Source organism: Dreissena polymorpha, chromosome 2 (genome assembly GCF_020536995.1).
Source record: "Dreissena polymorpha isolate Duluth1 chromosome 2, UMN_Dpol_1.0, whole genome shotgun sequence".
In the NCBI taxonomy this organism is placed as follows: domain Eukaryota; kingdom Metazoa; phylum Mollusca; class Bivalvia; order Myida; family Dreissenidae; genus Dreissena; species Dreissena polymorpha.
This window is the reverse complement of record NC_068356.1, coordinates 134,630,479-134,654,003: the sequence shown is the minus strand read 5'-3', so window position 1 is coordinate 134,654,003 and position 23,525 is coordinate 134,630,479. Positions and strand designations below refer to the sequence as shown.

The 23,525-nt window shown below is 34.0% G+C and overlaps 1 protein-coding gene across 1 annotated transcript in view; it reads right to left on the bottom strand.

The window, feature by feature from the left end:
• Positions 1–331: 331 nt before the first annotated feature.
• The window catches only part of LOC127869090 (short-chain dehydrogenase/reductase family 42E member 1-like), a 68,264-nt gene continuing 45,070 nt past the window's right edge, over positions 332–23,525 (bottom strand). Inside the window, exon 11 of the mRNA XM_052411408.1 lies at positions 332–577. Coding sequence (XP_052267368.1) covers positions 347–577 — 231 coding nt within the window. The 3' untranslated portion in view covers positions 332–346. The remainder of the gene's footprint in view (positions 578–23,525) is intronic.

Sequence of the window (23,525 nt, the reverse complement as noted above, 5' to 3'; positions counted from 1 at the left end):
TTTTGCTGATATTTGTTTTAGAAATAATTTAATTGTTTGGCTGTTTTTAAATATATTTTTATTCTGAGTGACCTTAACCTTAAGCCTAAAGTCACAACAATCTTTAGAAGTCAAGTTTCCAAATATGACAATTGTTGACATAAGCATTTTTCATACTGTAAAATGTTTGATATACGGACAGACTGTCACAGACATTTACAAAACAATACGATGTATTTAACAAAGATTTATCAATGAAGAACAAAACTAACTTATGTTTGTTCGTTATATAATTACCAAGGCAGCAAAAATGTATTAATTTGAATTATTGTTTATGTTAAAAATTGTCAGTGAAAATTAAAATCTATCATTTTACGATATGAATGAAAGACATTATAAGAACCCCAAACATAAACATAATTAGAATGTTCACGATCCAGTAAAATATACCCGAAAAAAGTCCTGGCACGTTTGACATGGCCTGTTTTAACGTAAAATGGACGACTTCAGACATATCATTCTGAATTATTGGCGTGTAACCTAGATCACGACGAGCCTTCCCGATACTGAAGTGATGAGGGACGCCAACTTTGTATACCTGAAAAAGAAAGATGGGAGTCTGAAATATTTGATGTTGGAGAAATGTGCTTGTAGATTTTGATTTAATTAGTGGTCTTATAAAACAAAAAATTTCGCTTATGAAACAACTAGTTCATGGTAAATAAGAAAACAAAAGACTGCAAATTGGACTTGACTTTTACAACAAAGCAATTAATTAGAAAAAATAACTTCAACCAATAGTCCATTTTATAGAATATGTTAATAATTCGATGAATTAATTAAGGACTGAATGTCGACACATTAATACCTGACTAATGTTCCTTTACATTTGAAGAATTTGACTTTTAATTTACTGTACCCTAGGTATATTCCTTCATAATATAATCTCATAGTGTTGCCTTTGGGCAAGTTAACAAAAATAAATGTTCTAATAACCTTTCAGCAAATGTCAATTCCAGTGTCAAGAATGCTTGTTATAATTTCACAAACAACGCCATTCCCAGACCATTTTCTTTATAAGAGACCTCTAAGGGTGACCTTGACCTTTACAAAAGGGGGAAAAGACTTGCACAGTACACGCCGTCTCAACATGATGAACATTTCTGGTAAGATATTTTTAAAATTGCATGTTGAATCTGAATTTACAGTTTAAACAAGCAAGAATAGACTAATATACCTTCTTAAATTCAATACATATCTAAAATATTTTGAGGTTTAGGCTTAGAAAAATCTTTCTCATGTATTCCTTCAATATTAATGTTATTTACCTCCCTTCTGGTGATCAATGTCATGTTACATACCTTTGTTCTAATGAATAATGTCATGTTGCATACCTCTCTTCAAGTGATCAATGCCATATTAAATACATCTGTTATAGTGAGCAATTGCATGTTACATACCTCTGAGCGAGTGAGCATTGTCATGTTGCATATCTCTATTCTAGTGAACAATGTCATGTTATATACCTTTGTTTAAGTGAGTAATGTCATGTTACATACCTCTGTTCTACTGAGAAATGCTATCTAACATTCCTCTGTTCTATTGAGCAAGGTAATTTTACATACATCCTTTACGTGACCCTATTACATACCTCTGTTTTAGCATGCAATGCTATGTAACACACCTCTGTTCTAGTGAGCAATATCATGTTGCATACCTCTGTTCAAGTGAGCAATGTCATGTTACATGCCTCTGTTCTACTGAGAAATGCCATGTTATATACCTCTGTTGTAGTGTTAATGTCATATAAAATACATCTGTTCTAGTGAGCGATTGCATGTAACATACCTCTGTGCGAGTGAGCAATGTCATGTTTCATATCTCTGTTCTAGTGAACAATGTCATGTTAGATACGTCTGTTTAAGTGAGAAATGTCATGTTACATACCTCTGTTCTACTGAGAAATGCCATGTTACGTACCTCTGTTCTATTGAGCAAGGTAATTGTACATACATCCTTCAATTGACCCTGTTACATACCTCAGTTTTAGCAAGCAATGTCATACATCTGGTCAAGTGATTAATGTCATGTTACATGCCTCTGTTCTAGTTAGCAATTTCATGTTACATACATTTGTTCTAATGAGCAATCTCATGTTACATGCCTCTGTTCTAGCGAGCAATGTCATGTTACATATCTTTGTTCTAATGACCAGTATTATGTTATAGACCAGTTAACGAGTGACGTCCCGCGCACCTGCAAACTTTAAACTCCGCCCACTGGTTGGCAAAAAGAGGTGGATTTGATATAAGCGCGTATAGAGAAGGTTGACAAAATCATCGTTTTTGTTAATAATCACGCACAACATGAAATATAATTTTGCTAATTATATCTGAATAAAACCTTAGCATGCAAGGACATTCATTTTTGGAACGATTATATTGTTGTTAATATTTTTTTTTACTAACAACGAAATCGGGAGTGGAATATATCTAATAGCTCGGTATATGATGACCTCGAAAATCTCTCTACTTGGCACTTCTTTGCGACCATTTTTAGCTCAAAACTCTCAGAACTTGAAATTATTTCAAAATATCATAAATTTAATGAACAAAAAACTATTCAGGATGATAACAAACAACAGATAGATCGAGTTTATGTATGCAACATAAATACTGATTCGAACCATTATGTTTCTTAAAAAAAATTACCTTGTTACACATTAAATAAATTCTCTTGATAAATGTAATTGTTTTATTTAAATGTTCACACCAATTTTGAAACTCTTTGTTGCAGCATTTTAACCCGGTGTTTAATTGCACCTTTGTTCATCACAAACCAATTATCTCGTTATGATCGGATACTGTCCAGACAAAGAAAACATGGTGTCATAAACCCAGGCACCTATACTTGGGTCCCTGCATAAACCACATGTTGCAGATGAATGTGAGGTCATTAAACACAATTTATGATACCCCCATGTCATCTCTTGACATAATGAACAGTCAAATTAAGCCTAAGGTTAAAGCCAAAATACTTTTGCTTCAATACAATATTTCAACATTAAATGCACATATATAAGCCAGTTTAATCATAAGGATACAGTGTTGAATAACTATAAATTTAAAATATTGTGCAATTTTACTGCAACACAATTAAGGTATTTAACGCGTACCGGCAAATGTAAACTCCGCTATTTAATACGTGTAAAGATCGTACGTTACTTTAGTGTACGAAACACCATCGTGAAAAGAAGCAATCACAACATGGTTTAAAATACTTGCGTTAAATAAATTAAATATATAGATTTATTTAGCATAACATGCTAGATTTTTAACACTCCTTATCACTGGTAAATAGATTTCAATATACATGCAAAGACAGTTCAATTTGCATAATATGCAGGCTTTATTCCCGTTTGTATTCTAAAATTTATTAATATTGTCATTAATGTTAACGAAAGGAAAATTTATTCTATGGAAAAGAAAATTACCACAACATTTAAAATTGTAATGTATTCCGCGTTTTAGGACGCTGTTTTATAATTGATTAAATACACCTCTAACACTTTCGGTCGGTGATGAAAAATAACACTATCCTCATCACTTACAAATATAATCTAATTAATATAATTATGTTTAATTATTTTTGAAATATTATTTATTTAAGTCTTACTATCAGAAAGAATAGGGCAAATTTATTGTTTTGTTTTGTGGAATTGTCAGTATTGAGTCTTTGACTTTCGTCCACGTTTACTCCGATGCTAATATCTACTTCTTCTTTTTATAAAGAGGAAATTAAACATTTATGAATACAAGATGTGTTTGTGAAACATAATGTCCCCCTATATGATGTTTGACCTTGAAGGATGACCTTGACCTTGTGAAGGATGACCTTGACCTTTCACCACTCAAAATGTGCAGCTCCATGAGATACACATGCATGCCAAATATCAAGTTGCTATCTTCAATATTGCAAAAGTATTCATAAAATAAGCGATTTTGGCCACATATATTTGACCTCTGACCTTGAAGGATGACCTTGACCTTTCACCACTCAAAATGTGCAGCTCCATGAGATGCACATGCATGCCAAATATCAAGTTGCTATCTTCAATATTGCAAAAGTATTTATAAAATAAGCGATTTGGGTCACATATATTTGACCTCTGACCTTGAAGGATGACCTTGACCTTGACCTTTTACCACTCAAAATGTGCAGCTCCGTGAGATACACATGCATGCCAAATATCAAGTTGCTATCTTCAATATTGCAAAAGTATTCATAAAATGAGCGATTTTGGCCACATATTTGACCTCTGACCTTGAAGGATGACCTTGACCTTGACCTTTCACCACTCAAAATGTGCAGCTTCATGAGATACACATGCATGCCAAATATGAAGTTGCTATCTTCAATATAGCAAAAGTTATTGCAAAATGTTAAAGTTGGCGCAAACAGACAGACAGACAGACCAATCAACCAACAGACAGGGCAAAAACAATATGTCCCCCACTACTATAGTGGGGGACATAAAAAATTTATTGGTACCATTTTTAAGAGTTTGAATGTTTATTTCGGTTTTTGTATCGATTTATTGACTAAACAAAAGCCCTTTATACATGTTTTACGTTTCTGTAACCAGTGTTTTGGCAAACCAGTATGCAGTGCGCACGCGCGGAAAATCCCGAATGTAAACAATAACATTTAACTGGTCTATATACCTCTGTTTTAGTGAGCAATATCATGTTATATATCTATGTTCTAGCGAGTAATGTCATGTTACATACCTCTGTACGGGAGAAGAATGTCATGTAACATACATCTGTTCTACAGAGAAATGCCATATTACATACCTGTGTTCTATTGAGCAGGGTAATTTTACATACATCCTTTCTAATGACCCTGTTACTTATCCTGTTTTAGCAAGCAATGTCATGTAACAACCATACCTCTGTTCTATTGAGCAAGGTTATTGTACATACATTTGTTCTAGTGACACTGTTACATACCTCTGCTTTAGTGACCCTGTTACATACCTCTGTTCTAGTTACCATGTTACAAATTTTTCAATACGTCATTTGATATTTATTGAGTTGTTCAATCATTAGCTTTTTCGGCGTAAGCTGCATAAGCCAGCTTTTCACCCTGACTTGACCTTTGTAAGTGTCCAATAAAATTCAAATAAAATTTCCCGCGGCTAGGTACGAATGAATACACTTCATTTATTCCATTGGCTGATTTGAGTATACCACCAGAACATTGGAAACATATCCGCGTCTTTGTAACACTGTTTTACTGTATGAAACAATTTTATCTCTAATGAAAAGGCTTAATAGATAGAACAGTTTTACACTCAATTCTCGACATCAATACAGTTTGTGCGTACACCTTTTATTTTCAGAGTATTACCAGCGCAAAAGCGTTTATACTTAAAAGGCTATGTTCTCATATTTAGTACTTACTTCCATATTCCTGTCAACATGTTAACATGTAAAAGTATAAAGAGCAGTGGAAGCGAAGCCTCACTTTAAAGAATTGCATTTCAACCCGCGAGGTTTCGGGTCAAGTCGCGGACATTCAGAGTTTATATACAGGTCATCACCGGAGTTCGCGGTCAGTAAAATAATCGTTATATAATAAAGACGCTATCCGTGAACTAGGTGACCGGTAGTGCGTTCAGTTACAGCGAACGTTCGCCAATGATGGTTCGTTTGCGATTCGGTCTTATTGAACGATAAGTTCGGCGCGAACGTTTCAAGATGGCGGCTCCCAGAAAATTGATTGCGATGTTGATGGCGGAAATCGCTAATAACACAGAAAGTACTTATCTAACAGATATTTCAAAAATAATAAAACCTATAATAATTTGATTATAATTATAAGTGGTGTGGATGCGATAGTGTTATTTTTCATTAGCGATCGAAATTTAGTGTAAGAGGTGCATTGAATCAGTTATAAAACAAAGCCCTAAAATAGCGCAATACATTACAATCTTCAAATGTAGTTGTAATTTTCTTTTACATTGAATGAATTTTCGTTTCGTTTACATTTAATGAAAATATTAATAATTTTTAGCATTCAAATGGAAAAAAACACCTGCATATTTTGCGAATTGAACTGTCTTTGAATGCACATCTATATTGAAAACTCTTTTGTAGTGATAATGAGGGATACAAATCTGGCATTTTATTATACCATAATCTATACATTTATTTTACCCAAGTATTTTATATCCGTATTATGATCAAACGCGATTGCTTGTTTTCACGATGATGTTTCGAACACTGCAAAAACGCACGATCTTTACACGTTTTTACATCGGAGTTTACATTTGCAGGTACCCGTTAAATACGATAATTGTGTAGCAGTAAATTTCTACAATATTTTAAATGTATTTCATTATAAAACACTTAAGTGTTATGTTTAAACTGGTTAATATACATACTTAATAGTTCCTGTTAATCCATTTCGGACAAATGTACGCCTTTTTTTATAGTATGTTCAAATGTTTTATTAAAGCAACTGTTAAGTGTTTGGCTTAATATGCCAAGAGATGACACGGAGGTATCATAAATTGTGTTTAATGACCAGACACATGTGGTTAATGACCCCATACTGAGTCATACAAATATAGGTCCCTGGGTTTATGACACCCTGTTTTCTTAGTAATTGTCTGGACAGTATCCGATCATATCGAGATAATCGGTTTGTGGTGAAGGGGCAATTAAACAATGGGTGGTTAAACATGCTGAAATAAGGAGTGTCAAAATTGGTGTGAACAATTAAATAAAAACATTTACATGTATCAAGAGGATTTAGTTAATCTGCAACAAGGTAAGTTTTTACGGACATATAGGTTCAAATAGTTTCTTTATGTTGGTTACATAAAATCAATCAATTTGTTGTTTGTTTTCGTACTTATTTGTGTTCATTCATTGGATTCTATTTAATCTGAAAGAATTTCAATTTCTGAGTATTTTGTTGGTCTTAAAAAGGGTCGCGAATATGATTGAAATCTTATCACGATGCGGATCATCAAACGCAAACAAAAGCAGAATGGCCGCAGTGTTGACGGCCAAAATTTGAGGATGCGCAAACGCGACGTCATTATCGGAATCCCCAAAACCACATATACACTTTGTTTATTGTTCAATTCATTTTTGTACTACAAAAAAAGGAAACAATATCGAAGTTACACTGAACAAATACAACATATTTATTTGTCCGCCATCTTGGTTTCGCTAGCGAACTACCTCCCAAGAGGGTTCGCTTCGGTTCGCGAACGTTCGCGGCGAACCGAGCGTTCAGTAGCGAACGTTTGCGACCGTTCGCGAACTATAGCGAACGTTCGCTGTAACTGAACGCACTACGGGAATTTTCTTTAGACCAGAAATATGTTAAAAGAAGATATTCAGCAATATAATTATGGTATGTCAATAATAGATTCTTAATGTGTTTTCAACAATACAATGATAAATATTATTTTTAATAAATTTAACAATAATTATTCCACCATATTGCCTAATGTACTAAAGTGATATTATGAGCATGTAACAGTTTATAGGTGTCTATCGCAACCGTTGATTATTTTTGATGTTTCTACTTCATATACACTTATAGTAATTAATGCAGCATCAACATACTAAAACAATATACCAGAAAGAGAAAAATAATGCATTTGAATATTAACCGTACTTTCGTTTGACAACTGATCATGCGTTTACGAGTTGAACCTAAATTTAGTTTTAGTGCAGATTTGTTCATACGACACAAAGACACAATATTGTTTTACGGATCATTTCGGCTTACAGGACTGGGTGGGTCACGTAAGAATATCGAATATAAAATATATTTTTATAAACAACTGGTAGCAAGGTGAGTTGCAGATAATTGATCAGTAACCACATTTTAACTAACTATTTTGACCTGTTAATTCTTTTCAGCTCAATTCAACAGTGCAAAATGCCCATAATATCACTTTAAGCATGAGCACGATGATTCTCGATACTGTTAATAATCGAATCAAATAGCAATGCCCGACAGACTACTAAAACAGGTTTGTTCTCGTGTGGCCGGTTGACTCATATGTTTAAATTTCACTTCCATTCTTCTTTTGGTTTTCTGTTTTGTATCTATAGGTTTATGACCAGTAATATGTTATAATGTAAAATAAGCCGCGAAAACTCCCCGTAACATCCCGTACTGCGTGTGATGCAGCTAAGAACTGCACAGAAAAAGACATTCGCTATCCTTGATCTCATTCATTAAACTATTTACGCCGTATATCTTTTTTAAAGATATTTCTTGTTTCATTATCACTTTCCTTCTATTATCTGTTTAGTTTCATATATTTAAACAATTAATAGGCCAAAATGAAGAAAATTATTAAAGTTAATTGTAATACTAAATAAATTATAAATGTAAGACATATACAGTTTTTTTTTTGGTAATCAGGAAAACATGAACCATGTGCCAAGACTACGCGTAAAGTTTTCGATGCATTGTTTAATAATCAAATGTAAAATAAACACTTATATCATAAAAGGGAATCTCAACCTTTGCCTGGAAAACATCGTTTCATTGTTATTTTTAATTCAAATTCACGTTACACAATATCGGACACAGCATCAACATTCGGAAACATCTTAATTGGACTGATGATAATATTGTTCTTACCATTTTTGTTTTCTAACATACGCAGATTTCTTAATTTTCGGTAACCATATCACTGCGCAAATTCAGCAAGAATTATATCGTTGCATAGTTCAAGTGCGTGGATAGCGTAAGTTCGTGGATGTTCAGTTCGGAATAACTAACCGCGCTAGATTTTGACATCCTGGAGACGAAAACCAAAAGTGTGTATCGCAAACTATCTTTTTACAACTGAGAACAAAATATTGAAATGCCATACGTTCTAAACAGGTAAACAAATTGAATAATGTCCGTAAGTGAATTTTACCTCCATTTTCCTAATGCACAAATTTCCTTTGCCAAAAAAATCTGTAACAAAATACAGTAACCCTATTTTGCTCAATTTGTTTACATACAGCGTTCTATTGACACTGTATGTACACAGACTCTTTCTCGATTTTGAAATGCTATTAAGGCAAAGTAAAAAAAAGTGTTTTTCTGTACTTGGTTCCTTATGCATTTCTATTTAATTTACACAGGTGGTTAGCGTGTGGCTTTGATATTAATTAGTGAAAGCATCATTTTCAATGATAAATAATCAAATTTTAACGAATAATCAACTTTTCTGGAAAAAAAAGTCACATTCGTTATATTAATCAAAATTACCCAAAAGCGAAGTGCAATCGCTTTGACCATAACTTCATCAGAAGTGCAGCGATTTTCACGAACTTTGTCTTGTTGTGTATCGTGCTATTTCTTAAAATTTGACCCAGCATTTGCAGAAATATACATGCACATTTCCAGAAGGGAAATTCTTTTCTGCGTTGAATAAGACCAAGTTTATGGAAATCGCTGCACAATTGATGACGTTATGGCTGTTCAAAGCGATGCACCCTCTTTTCGGGTGATCTTGAGTTGGATACCTTTTTTTAGAAAAGTTGATTTTTAGTTATATTTTGATTATTTATAATTCAAAATGATGTTTTCACTAATTAATATCAAAGCCACGCGCTAACCACCTGTGTTAATTTTTCAGGCCAACCCAACTCTATTGAAACATTAAACATTTCATTAAATAGTGTTCTTTATACATGTTCAATGTTCAGTTACATGTACATGTGTTATTGTTTTCATTCATGTATTGACAATGTTTAGAAAACACACATTTCTACATTTGGCCTAATCAGTTGTTCTGGAGTAATGACGTCACATGTGTCATCCACGAACTTACAAGAATTCGACATGGCGGTTAATACTGATGAATGGTGTTTGTTAACTTGAATTTGGAAGACAAGATTACAATTGAATTTGATTCTTTTTTATTATTTACACAGGTACTGATTTAATTTATGCTTAATTATTTTAATTTGATCAAAATACAAATATAATTGCTTATTAAAATTTTCTATGTGTTATATCCACGAACTTACGATAGACCAGGATAATTATTGACTTGTTCCGCAAATTTTAGCTTTCAAATCAAAGTTTTTTCCAGAAAAGAAAGAGAGATGTATCTTCAAACTGTTACAATGATTACTTTAACAAAAATGAAATTTTGAAACAAAGGTTTCCTGATCAAAGAAATCTTTACTCTTACACTGTAAAGCATCATAGCGTGTTTGCATTCTATTTAAAACTATACACAAACCTTTAAGAAATGTGTTAACCTTTATTTAGACTATTAACAGTGTAAGTTGATTCAAGTGAATACGCATATAAGGGACAGACTATTTGTACATAATATAAATTTATTAAATATATTGCGAAACATTACAAGTTTACAAAGATTTATTAATTTGAATATTAGATGTCTTATCACAACTGTGTGTGAAATGTTCAATTTAACAATGGTCTAGCTCTACTTACCAACGAACCATACCACCGACAATGGGATTTGTAGACGGGGCAGTGTATATCCTAAGCCCTCGATCTGAAACATGGAATACAAACTAAACTAGATTTTCAAGCATATATACAACAGTATGCTACATTTTTACATGGATTTTAGTACAAGCAACATTTCACTTATTAGTATGCATTCGTTAGACAACGGACAGCCACTGAAAAATTGGAATCAAAGCGCTGAAGGCACTGAAGATGTTCACTATTGCATAATTTAACACGCAATTCATTTTTCAAAATCAATCGCAAGTTTGAAATGAACACACGCCATTCAACTTTATAAAGTGTGTGTCATAGCGCACGGGTCGAGTTTTGTGTGCACTTTTTATCATCCTTATTATTTCATAGAAATAACTAAGACACAATAAAAACAACATGCTTTTTGGACGTTCTGAAAGCATAGAAAGTATGATGAAAATGGTAATGAGAACTTAATATAAAGAAAATTTGCAGTCACCATCATATTAAAGGAATATTTTTTCTAATATCAAATAACTATCTCACCAAGAATATAAATTCATAATGATAATGATTTGTCACCATATACAAATTCAAAATATACAATAATCTTCGTATCTTGTATATGGAGGAATTAAAGTATATAAACATTGCTGTTTATGCTTTACTTGTTACCCGAGCAGTTCACACGGTGTCAACAACGCTGACATAAACATAGGTATAGAGCACTAATGCGCTTTTAGGCGTAGCTGTTTTACTCAGTTTTCATCGTGACTTTTACATAACGCCAACAGATACGCATGAATATTTTCGAATATTTAATAAGCTGATTCGAGATACAACCTCTGAATATTTGCTACATCACTGCGTATGTGCTCAATTCAAAGGATGTAGCACTGTTTATTGTAAGGAATTCCGGACTACTCTCTGTATGCTCAAACGACACAAATTGGGGCCCTGTTACAATTACGCGTTACAATCCATCTCGCAGAATTTCACTTTCGCCTCCAAGATGAGAAAACAATCATTAGCGAAATAGTATAGTGTCACGATAAGAGAAAATCGTTTAATTATCATACCACAATGTTTGCCGTACTTGGTCAGCACGTCTGGAAATCATTCCTTAATGTGTGGATAGGCTGCCATTATTAACAAGTTTGCTATTTTAAATTCAATTTTGTATCTAAAAGCATTGTTCTTAAATGTGGCATTTTCAATTCGCAATAAGATTTGTAATGACCTTCGTCATGCGAAAATGGGTCTTATTCCATATGCGCCCATCAAATAAATAGCCCACTCAGCTATCTCTCCTTCTGGTAAGGAGAAAAATAACATATTGGGTGATTTTATAGCGAACAGCATCGCCTATGGCATGACTGCACAAAAGCACATGTTGGGTTTAACAAACGCTTGCCAAAACGCATAAGACCCATTTTCGCATGACGGCGCTATTGACGTGTGATTTAAATGTGTCGAAAGAAAACTGCGTTTAAATAAAATATCAACATACGATATATTTCGATTGTGAAGAAAGATACTCATAACAAGGCATATGAGGACAATTATGAAGTGCTCTCCCGTAGTATATTTTTTATCTACTCACACTAATGTGTGGTTTGACAATGCTAACACACATTTCATGCGGTGAATATGCAACTTACAAGTGAAAAACACAACACAATACTTTTGTTTAATTGTATTTATTTATTTAGAAAAGTAAATTGCAAACTTTATTTCAAAGTCAGCGTATACGGCGACTACATTTTAAAAATATATTTATTGTTATAAATATATTTAATACAAGGGCTGTTTGTAAAACATGCATGCCCCCCATATGGGCTGTCCGTTGTAGTGGCAGCCATTGTGTGAATAGGATTTTTGTCACTGTGACATTGACCTTTGACCAAGTGACCTGAAAATCAATAGGGGTCATCTGCGGGTCACGACCAATGTACCTATGAAGTGTCATGATCCTAGGCAAAAGCGTTCTTGAATTATCATCCGAAAATCATTTTACTATTTCGGGTCACCGTGACCTTGACCTTTGACCTTGTGACCTCAAAATCAATAGGGGTCATCTGCAAGTCATGATCAATCTACCTATGAAGTTTCATGATCCTAGGCGTATGCGTTCTTGAGTTATCATCCAAAAACTATTTTACTATTTCGGGTCACCGTGACTTTGACCTTTGACCTAGTGACCTCAAAATCAATAGGGGTCATCTGCGAGTCATGATCAATCTACCCATGAAGTTTCATGATCCTAGGCGTATGCGTTCTTGAGTTATCATCCGGAAACCATTTTACTATTTCGGGTCATCGTGACCTTGACCTTTGACCTAGTGACCTCAAAATCAATAGGGGTCATCTGCAAGTCATGATCAATCTACCCATGAAGTTTCATGATCCTAGGCGTATGCGTTCTTGAGTTATCATCCAAAAACCATTTTACTATTTCGGGTCACCGTGACCTTGACCTTTGACCTAGTGACCTCAAAATCAATAGGGGTCATTTGCGAGTCATGATCAATGTACCTATGAAGTGTCATGATCCTAGGCCCAAGCGTTCTGAGTTATCGTCTGACAACCACCTGGTGGACGGACAGACCGACCGACAGACCGACCGACAGACCGACATGAGCAAAGCAATATACCACCTCTTCGTCGAAGGGGGGCATAATAATATATTTAGTTGTTTTCGGTTTTAGCGATTATAAAGCATTTTCGAGGTTGCCTATAGTATGCCAGTAGTAATTGATGAACTCATATCCAATTGTCTATGTATTGAGAACTGGGAATATAAACAAGCTCAACCTTCTACTAACCTTCTACTATTGCGTTGCTAGCACCCGTAAATACAAAAGATCGCCGCTATCTGTTGAGAACCAAAAAAACATTTTCCAGAAATACCCGCTGTAGTAGCATGAACGAGGTTACGAAACAGGTCATTCGTATTATTATTATAAATTGTTTGTTATATTCGGGTTTAGCGATGATGAAACATTTTTTTGTTTTTGTCTATCGCATCGCTGAAGTTATTGTTGAACTTATGTTCAACGATTTATAAATTGAGAATATAAATAAGCGTTAACTTTTTCCCGAATCTATTAATAGCCTCTATTTACGACCTGTACTGCGTCATTGAGGTGTATGTGAGAGCGTAACCTATTGCGTTGTTACCGCCCGTGGACTTTCCTTTGTTTATCGACAGGCGCATCTATTAATAGCCTCATATTATGAATGGACTGAGCAAAAATACTACGTTATGAAGACGCTGCAGAAAGTGGACTATATTATTCATTCATAAACAATCTTCTCCGCGACACGTACAATACGATCATTGTTTATTGATTCTTTTCTATAAAAGCACCGTTCGAAACTATTGCATTTAACACGATATTAATATCATGTTTCCATTTGTGAATGAATATAATTGGAGAACTCAAACCTCTTGCATAAATTATACAACTCTTTCTCGCGCGGATACGCGTAGTAAGCGGGTATTGGGCTCCTAGTAGCTAAGGCGTATCGACCTGAATTTTAGACTAACCACCTTAGACGGTCGCTAAGCGACCATCTAAAAACTCCATAGCTGATGCAGCTTGAGTTATGATTCGTATACTCTGCCATTAACCATTCGCTGACATATTAGTTAAAAGTTTACACCCTTCAGTCGCTCGTTCTTAAATGGGCAGATAAAAATAACTGAAAAAAGGGGAAAAAAATATTAATGGAAATTGAGTCATGATTCTTGGACACTGCACGTCAATGTACACTATAACAATCTAGCCATTTATGAGGTGGATACTTAATGAGGTTTGAACAAATACAATTTAACACTAAAATAATTATATCTTCTAGGTGTAATTATTACACTGCTATTATTAATAATAGCAGAGCACTGGAAAGGGAAGAAATGGAATATTTCTATTCCCTCAAGTAAATTTTTATTATCTCTCTTTGAAGCCTTGATTTCACTACCATTATAACACACACAAAAACATATCGTTTACAAGTAGACAAAACCACAGGTTTTAACTAGCACAGTCATTGGTGATGACAACAATCCATGCAATTGCTCATTTCAAGCAGATGCAAAATATAAGTAATGGAAAAAAAATCTCATGTTTTCGTTAACTACTTCACAGGAATCAGACACTAGGGCTAAAATTAATTGAATCAATAGCACATAACTCTGCAAAGACTATCGCCACAACACGTTACTAAAGTATTTTATTTCTACATAGTGTAAACAACATATCTATAAAGTTTCATGTTGATGCAAAAAAAGCTGAGAGAGGACATCATGACACATATTACAAGTGTACTAAGATGTCAACCTCCGCGCAGAGATTTGACTGGAACCAGCAAAGCTGTATCAAATCCCTGCCTTCCCTGCCAACCTCGTGATGATAGCCGAGCCGATAGGAACAATAATTTTCACGTTATTATTTTTACTTTTTTAAATTAAGGTATTTTTTTCGGAACCTAAACTTTTTTTCAAAATATAAAAGAAATTTATACTATTTTTGTAATATAATTCTTAAAAAAATCCTACAAAATCTGGTAGATTTGTCTTGGGATGGCAGAGATTGTATGTGAGAGCATGGAACCACAACTCTGCGTGGAGATTGGTATGATAAACGCATAACAAATTTGCTTGATTTCATTGACACTTTGCAAACAACACCACGACATGCCCGAACATAACATATTGCTCTTCTAAATAAAGAGCTAAATAAATAACTGAAATAAATAAATAAAATTGCTATAAAAAACACATAAAGAGTTTTATTTTGATAGTTTGAAACTAAGAAAGTAGTTTGTGACACCAAGTACACATGTTCAGCGTGAAAAAACAACCGCACTTCCAATTGACCGAAGATTATAGTATACCTCAACAAACTTTGTCTGTGGGGACAGACAAAGTATGAGTCAGTACATTTTTATTGATAAATGCAAAAAGTAGTCCAACTCCTGATTGCAGCCAGCACAGCAAAACATTCTAGTTCTCATTTCAATTACAAAAAGGTGTTGTAAATGCAAACATAAAAATAATAATTTCCGCATTGTCCATAATGATTTTTATCAACTCTTTGATATTCTGATGCACGAGTAAAAACTCTGGAAACATATATTTAATCCTCAGCATCAGAAAGTCAAAGTGTTCTTTATTGATCCCAATAAAACACAAAGTGATTTTTTAAAATATTTTACCAGCGGCTGGAAGAAGGTGAATGTGTTGATCGGTTTGTCGTCGGAGATGAAATACGCCTGACCTGCCTGAAATATATCGGAACAGGGACTACCATTTATATAAGTTAACAGTTTATTGTTTTTAAACATCATTACACTTAATATTCACTTGTTAACATATAAATGAGCCGCGCTCTGTGAAAAGGGGGTTTAATGCATTTGCGTAGAGTGTTGTCCTAGATTAGCCTGTGCAGTTTGCACAGGATAATTTGGGACGACAAATTCCACCTAAACTCGATTTTTGCTTACAAGAGACTTTCTTGAAATGAAAAATATCATGAAAGCTTAAAGGTCGCCCCTGATTAGCCTGTTCGGACTACACAGGCTTATCTGGTACGACACTTAACGCACATGTATTAAACAACCTTTTCACAGAGTACAGCCCAAATATTTATTATTGACTAACTGCAATGGGCTTTATAGTATGTGCATTATTTATATAATTATCTAAGTATATTTAGAACTTTGATCTACCTATACTATTACCTATACAGTTGGTGTTCCATACGTTTAACTAAAATATTTAATTGATGTTATTCAAAATATTGAATTATAACTAAATGTAGAATTCTTATTTCTATATTTATGTTGATTACTAAATATGATAGAGATGAGTATTCGGTTTTGGTTTATGAGACCTAGATTAAACTCAATGATGTGCATTGACTTCCTTAATTAAGAAAGGTGTAACTCTTGAGTGTGTTTTATTTCTGTACAGCTTTCTTACCCAGGCTTTCAACTTTTACCACCTTTATAATTGTACAATGAAAATGAAATTTCCTAGCTGTAGGTTCAAATGAAAAAATACAATTTTTGCATTTGTAAAAAGCACCACAACTGGGCAAATTAGAAAACATGCAATCTCCAAACTGTTGACTCATTTCCATTTACAGATAATTTAAGTTGTTGTCAACTTTTTGTAATAAAGCTTTCAAACATTATAATCCCTAATGGGCTACAGCGAAACTGAAAGCGATACAGATGTTGTGTTATGCAACGATGTAAACTGAGTGAGCAGCAATATCATTGAAATATGTTATCTTCAATGACAAGGTAAATGGAAATCTCAGCCTCAACTCTCGAAATCAATATACACATGTAGTTGGAATGTTCTACTTTATACTTGACACACTGTCAACACCGGAGCATTTATGATATGTTCTCATATTGTGGAATTTTTACCATATTGCATTATGTACACTTTCTAGTGTTGTTGATCCATATTCAGATATAGATTTATATTTAAACAAAAATATCAGTGAAACTGATGGATTCTCCCCGATGATGCGCTTTGTCAATCTATGTGTTAAGGACCACCTAAAAAAATCTATTATTAGCCTTGGTGACCTTGACCCCAGTGACCTCAAACCACATTAAAAGGTACAGGCCCATACAAGGTACCTACATTCAAAATATGAAAGAGATCCGTAAAGTATTGAAGGTGCTATGAAAAACTGTTACAAAAGCGTGACGAAAAATATATTAATAGCCTCGGTGACCTTGACCTTGACCCCAGTGACCTTAAACCTCATAAAAAGGTAGAGGTCCATGCAAGGTACCTACATTCCAAATATGAAAGATATTGGTAAAGTATGGAAGGTGCTATGAGAAACTGTAAAGTATTGAAGGTGCTATGAGAAACTGTTACAAAGGCGTGACGGAAAATATATTAATAGCCTCGGTGACCTTGACCCCAGTGACCTCAAACCGCATCAAAAGGTAGAGGTCCATGCAAGGTACCTACATGCCAAATATGAAAGAGATCGGTAAAGTATTGAAGGTGCTATGAGAAACTGTAACAAAAGTGTGACAGAAAAATCTATTATTAGCATCAGTTACTTTGATCCCTGTGACCTCAAACCTCATCAAAAGGTAGAGGTCTATGCAAGGTACCTACATGCCAAATATGAAAGAGATCGGTATAGTATTGAAGGTGGTATGAGAAACTGTAACAAAAGTGTGACGGAAAAATCTATTATTAGCCTCGGTGACCTTTACCCCAGTGACCTCAAACTTCATCAAAAGGTAGAGGTCCATGCAAGATGTATACATGCCAAATATGAAAGAGATCGGTAAAGTATTGAAAGTACTATGAGAAACTGTAGCAAAAGTGTGACGGAAAAATCTATTATTAGCCTCGGTGACCTTGACCCCAGTGACCTCAAACCAAGTCAAAAAGAAGAGGTTCATGCAAGGTACATGCCAAATATGAAAGAGATCGGTACGGTAAAGTATTAAAGGTGCTTTGAGAAACTGTAACAAAAGTGTGACGGAAGGAAGTAAGGAAGGACAAACTGGCAACTACATGTATATGCTCCCCGAAAATTTTCGGGGAGCATAAAAATTGTTTTCAAAATTCACCTTAAAAACATGCTGAGTATTGATTGTTTATATTTGCTGTATTTCAGTGGTAATAACAAAATCTCTTTTTAAATGTATTACTTTCCATCAGAACGCGGTCAATCTGTATAAAAATAGTCATTTCATCTCTATAATGTTTTCTTAGGAAAAACTACAATCATCGTTAAACTAGAAACATCTCGACAAATACTATTGCGTCTGGTCTATGTCCTGTTGTGTATGCTACTATCATAATGCACACATGGTCGGTAAATAAAAAGCGTGTTAATGTGTTTTAAATAACAACACATTAATACCATTATTGATTGGTTTCAGAAAAATAATTCCATCATCTTGACAAACGTAGGTATTAAGGAAGATCGTGATGATTCATCTTAGTATAAATTAAATCTAATTGCTTTGTCCTGCAAACCACAGGTCTAGCTGTTAAAAAATGTACATATTTGAAATCTATACAAATGATTCCCCTTTGACACGTACCCTTGCATGTTTTCATGTCATTTTCACATAATATTTCTATACTGAATCAACAGAAACATTATTAAAAGTATCAAATTATGAGACATTTCACTAAAACTGGCGCAACACCAAATAAATGATGGCGACATGAAGCAGCTAAAATCTCTGCAGAAAATAATCTGTAATATTTAGTTTCATAGATTCAATTATCTTTCAATAACACAAACCAACATTGATTCTATGTATCTTCTTTTTATATATTACCCGTACTTGTTTGTCTTAAATTACACTTATGTTTGCATGTTTATCCATCCATGTCTGAAAAAAACTGTGAGTTAGTAGAAAATGCAAGTGAGCATTGTTGTAAACATGGACCAATAAATAAAGTTACATCAGACATTTTGTAACCTTTAATGACAGAAGTGTTCTTGTTAAAGAGGCTTATCCACCGTTTCACAATGGCAATTCTTCCCAAAAATCATATATTCAAAAAAGATTGTATTTATTATATAATTAAACAAGCACAGTTATACTCGTGATAATGACAAATGTTTAACACATCGGTTGGTTTACAGACACTTAAGAGTCAGAATCATTAAATTATAAAGCGTTTGCATCTCACTTCATCACCAATTAATTTTTTTTTATGACTTACATGGATTTTAAATATTGCTGATCAGTATTAAAGCCTTCGTAGTGTTCTGTGAGTGTGTTAGATTTAGCTTATAAAGGTCACTTATTTAAATCATAAGCAAGGCCTTTTTTTCAAGTTGTTTTTGCTTTTAAAAAAAATAAATTTAAGACTTTTCCAAATATAATTTATTTTTTTAAATGTCCCTTTACCTTAATCCATGTATTAGGTTTAACCCATTTTCTGAAAATGGTTTATAAACCTGTTTTCAGCATATGTTAAACCATTCTATGCACAAAATATTTGTGTACCTCGACTGTTGACTTTATCTTCATGTTTGTATTTACAGGGGGTTGGGGACAAAACAGCTTACATAATTCAGCCTTAAGCGTTTTGAAGTTTAGTGCATTGGTTACTACTACTACACTTACTCACAACTGTGTGTGCCTTTATGCAAAACATGCTTGTTTGATAATTTTTTTGAATTTCATAAAAGGAGTCAAAATAATAGTGAATACAAACGTTTTTAATCGGAGAACAGTTCACAATACATATAGAAAATGGCGTCTTCAGTAGATAAGGTTCATAAAAGTTCAGATTTTATGAAGGACTATTCTTGTGAAGTTTGCGAAAGTAAAAATTTAGAAGCAAGTGATTGTTTTGTGAAACATGTTCGAAGAGTTTTTGTAAAAAATGTCTTTATTATCACGATCAAATATATGTAAACCATTTGAAGAATGGTAGAGGAGAAACAAATAAATGGCCTCTTGCAAAGACATTTGAGGATTTGTTACTGAAATGTAATGCTCACAACAACAAGAAACTGAAAATGTTCTGCTAGGACCACAGTCAGCTGTGCTGCTCTGATTGTGTTTTACTGAATCACAGGTACGTGATACTATCATGTACTTTAAGGTAGTTGAAAGCGACCACATTTACAAAAAGTAGGTTGATATCACTTGCATCAATCAAATATATTAATTATGTAACAGTTTCTTAGGTGAGTTGTTTAAGGCATTAAAAGAGTATAGCTAGACTATATTAAAAGTAATATATTTGAGAACATGTGTGCTGGCCATCAAGATTAAAACATGGGGAATTCATAGTCTGTAATGCACAATATTTAATTGATAAGAACTTTCATAGGTCGTAACGAACTTAATCTTGACTTAATTATGTGTTTCATCTCGCCTACATATTATACATGTCAAATTGTTAGTTATGAGTAATGTTCCTTTTTCAGACAATATACCAGTTTGGCTCTAATTTCTGAATTAGTCAAACAGCTGTCGATGGATATGCAGCAGTTGTCTAAACAAATTCAAATAATTCTTGCTGAACTAAATAAGTTTACAAGAACACAAGAGGCTAGCATCCAGTCTTTGGAGGCATCTTATAGTGAAAAACTTCAAGAAATCAGAGAGATTCGTAAGAAATTAAATGCTGCGTTGAATGAACTAGAAAATACATCTATGAATGAACTGGGTGAAATAAGATCCACATTACAAACCCCTCTCAAGGAAAATGTTGACAACTGCAGCAGATTGAAGGATGAACTTCAACAGCTCGGAGAAGCTGTACAGGGCCTTGGAGATAAGAGCAACAAAGACATTGAGTTCATAGCAAGCAGGAAATGTCTGGACAAAATTCAAGAGTCTAAGGAATATCTGAAGGAGAACCAAGTAAAAGTTCAGAGTTCAATAATATTCCATGCAAACCTGGACATTGAGCACTTCCTGTCTAAACAACCAAGTCTACGGAAGGTTGTAGATAGTATGCAGTCTCTAACACTCAAGAAGAATCCAGATCAAGTGTTGACTGTGAAGGTGAAATCTGAATATAATGTGAAAATACCAAGTGACACAGCTAAGACTTGCAACACCAATGGCATTTGAAGCCTTCCTAGTGGTCAGGTCGTTGTTGTAAATTACACCAATAAGAAAGTGAAACTGTTTGACCAGCATTACAATGTGTCTAGTCACTGTGATATGTCTTGTGCTGCAATTGAAATTTGCCAAATCACATCCAGTGAGGTGGCTGTGACTCTAGGTGTTGGTGGTGTGCAGTTCATATCTGTGAACAATGGGCAGCTGGTGAATGGAAGGAAGTTATAGTTACCACATAAAGCTTCTGGCATAAGCCACCATTAGGGAGCCTTGTATATCATCTCTTACACTGCTCTCTACCACTACACACTGACTGGGACTCTTTTGAAAAAGATTTATGAGGATACAGGAGGTGCAAATACCGGTAAATATATTGTCAATATTTTGAATAGTGAACATATCTAACGAATTGGTAATACATTTATATACCAATACTTAAAATATAATCACGAACGTAGATATTTAAAACCTTAATTAACTGTTTTTCAGAATATATTTTAGATTTTTTGTAATTATTTATGTCTTAAATGCTAATCAGTTAATAGGTAGTGTGTTCTATGCTATGTAGTGTTCAAATGTGCTGTGAGTCCTGCTGGTGATCGTATCTATGTCACCAACCAAGACAAACACAAGCTCCTCACACTGGCCACAGATGGCAGCCTGATATCCACCTTCACGGACCCTGAACTACAAGTACCACGGGGTGTAGATGTCACACCTTCAGGGCAAGTCCTTGTCTGCGGGTGGGACTCAAATACTGTCATACAGGTTGATCGTGAGGGGAGAACAAAACTTGCAACTCTTGCTTCTCTGAAAGATGAGGTAAGAAGACCATTGTCATTCTGCTATAATTCCAACACTCACCAGATCATTGTTGGAGAATATGAAAACAATAAGATAATTGTTAAGGAATTACAATAGATATTTCAGTGGAATAAAAAAATCAGCAAAAACTTTGATATCAACTGGGTATAAATGTTATTTCCTAGTTCATTTGTGAATGGCACATTAAGGAAAAGCATTTAACTTCTTTGTTGATGAAAACATGTTCATTCAGTTTATCTAATTTACAATAAAATAATATCTGTTTTGAAAATGAAAATGTTGAAATTATCTTATTAACAATAAATTAAATTCTTTGTTAAAACTGAGTTGTTTCAACATTCTAAACATTTACATTTTACAAACAACAAAAATTATCGCATGCTTGTGAATGGATAATGGGTAGAAATGTGCTCTGACATCGTCCGTCGCTTAATTTGTTTTTAATTTATGGCATTGAAAATTTACTAATTTTTGACTTATCAACACTGTGTCCGTATTGATGTCTGTAAACAAACGAATTGTAAATTTTGGGCTTTGAAAATTGATCAAGTTATTAAGAGTAACAAACACGAAACAATTGAATAACATGAAGTGTTTTTGTTGTTTTCATTAGAATTTGTGTCAACACATGCATTGCTCACATAAGCTATCATACGCATAATGATATATAACAGTGTTTATAATTGAGAGGTTACAGCGGAACCTTGGTTTGAATCCCAGTTGCGCAACATTAAAACAAATAAAGATTAAATCATTTTCATGTTGAAATATTTTTTTCAATAATGTTAATATATCCAGCGTTGGATGTATTTTATGATAATTTTCGAAAAATGAACAAAGTATGTGAACAAGTCCCTTAAGACCATAAACAGAATTGAAAAGAATATGACTGTTGTAACAGCCAAAGTCTCAAAACTTTGAAAGTCATACCGGTTGACTAGCAGGTCACTGAAATTGACAATTAAGGTTATCATGTCGCCCCAAAGTTAGACAAAAATTACAAACTGAAAGCTTTCAAATAGCTATCCTTCGCTTAAGAACTATTGTTTTTTATTCTTAACTTAAACCGGGAGCGATAGACCAGACCCATAGTGGTTTAATTCTGCTAAGGGCAAAAGGAGGATCATTTAAGCTCAAGACAATAGAGGACTCAAAAAAGGGAACATCGCAGTTGGAAGAAAGACGTGCTAGACGCCTGAAAGTCTTGATATGAACCAATGACAATTGATTAAGAGACTTGAAAAGCCATAAAACTTGTACGGAAAACGTTTTACATCAATGACAATCCATGCAAACCTGCAACTAGGGACGTCAAGCTCAAGGACTGGAATATCAAAGTAGACGCGCAGAATGACGTGACAGACGCCATGAAGTCTTTATGTGAACCAATTTAATGGGCTATAGATGCTGGAACGACGTAACATTTAAGGGAAAACCTTGTATATCAATAGCATTCCAGGCAATCCTGCAAACATTTGTTATAAAATATTGTAAAATGGTCAATGCATTGTGTATTATTTCTTATAGTTTATTATAAGTAGGCAGTTTAAAAAAGACAAACAACAATTGATGGAGACTTTTACATTTCTTTATCTATATTGAATGCTGATGAAGTTGTCTTTGCTGTTATAAAA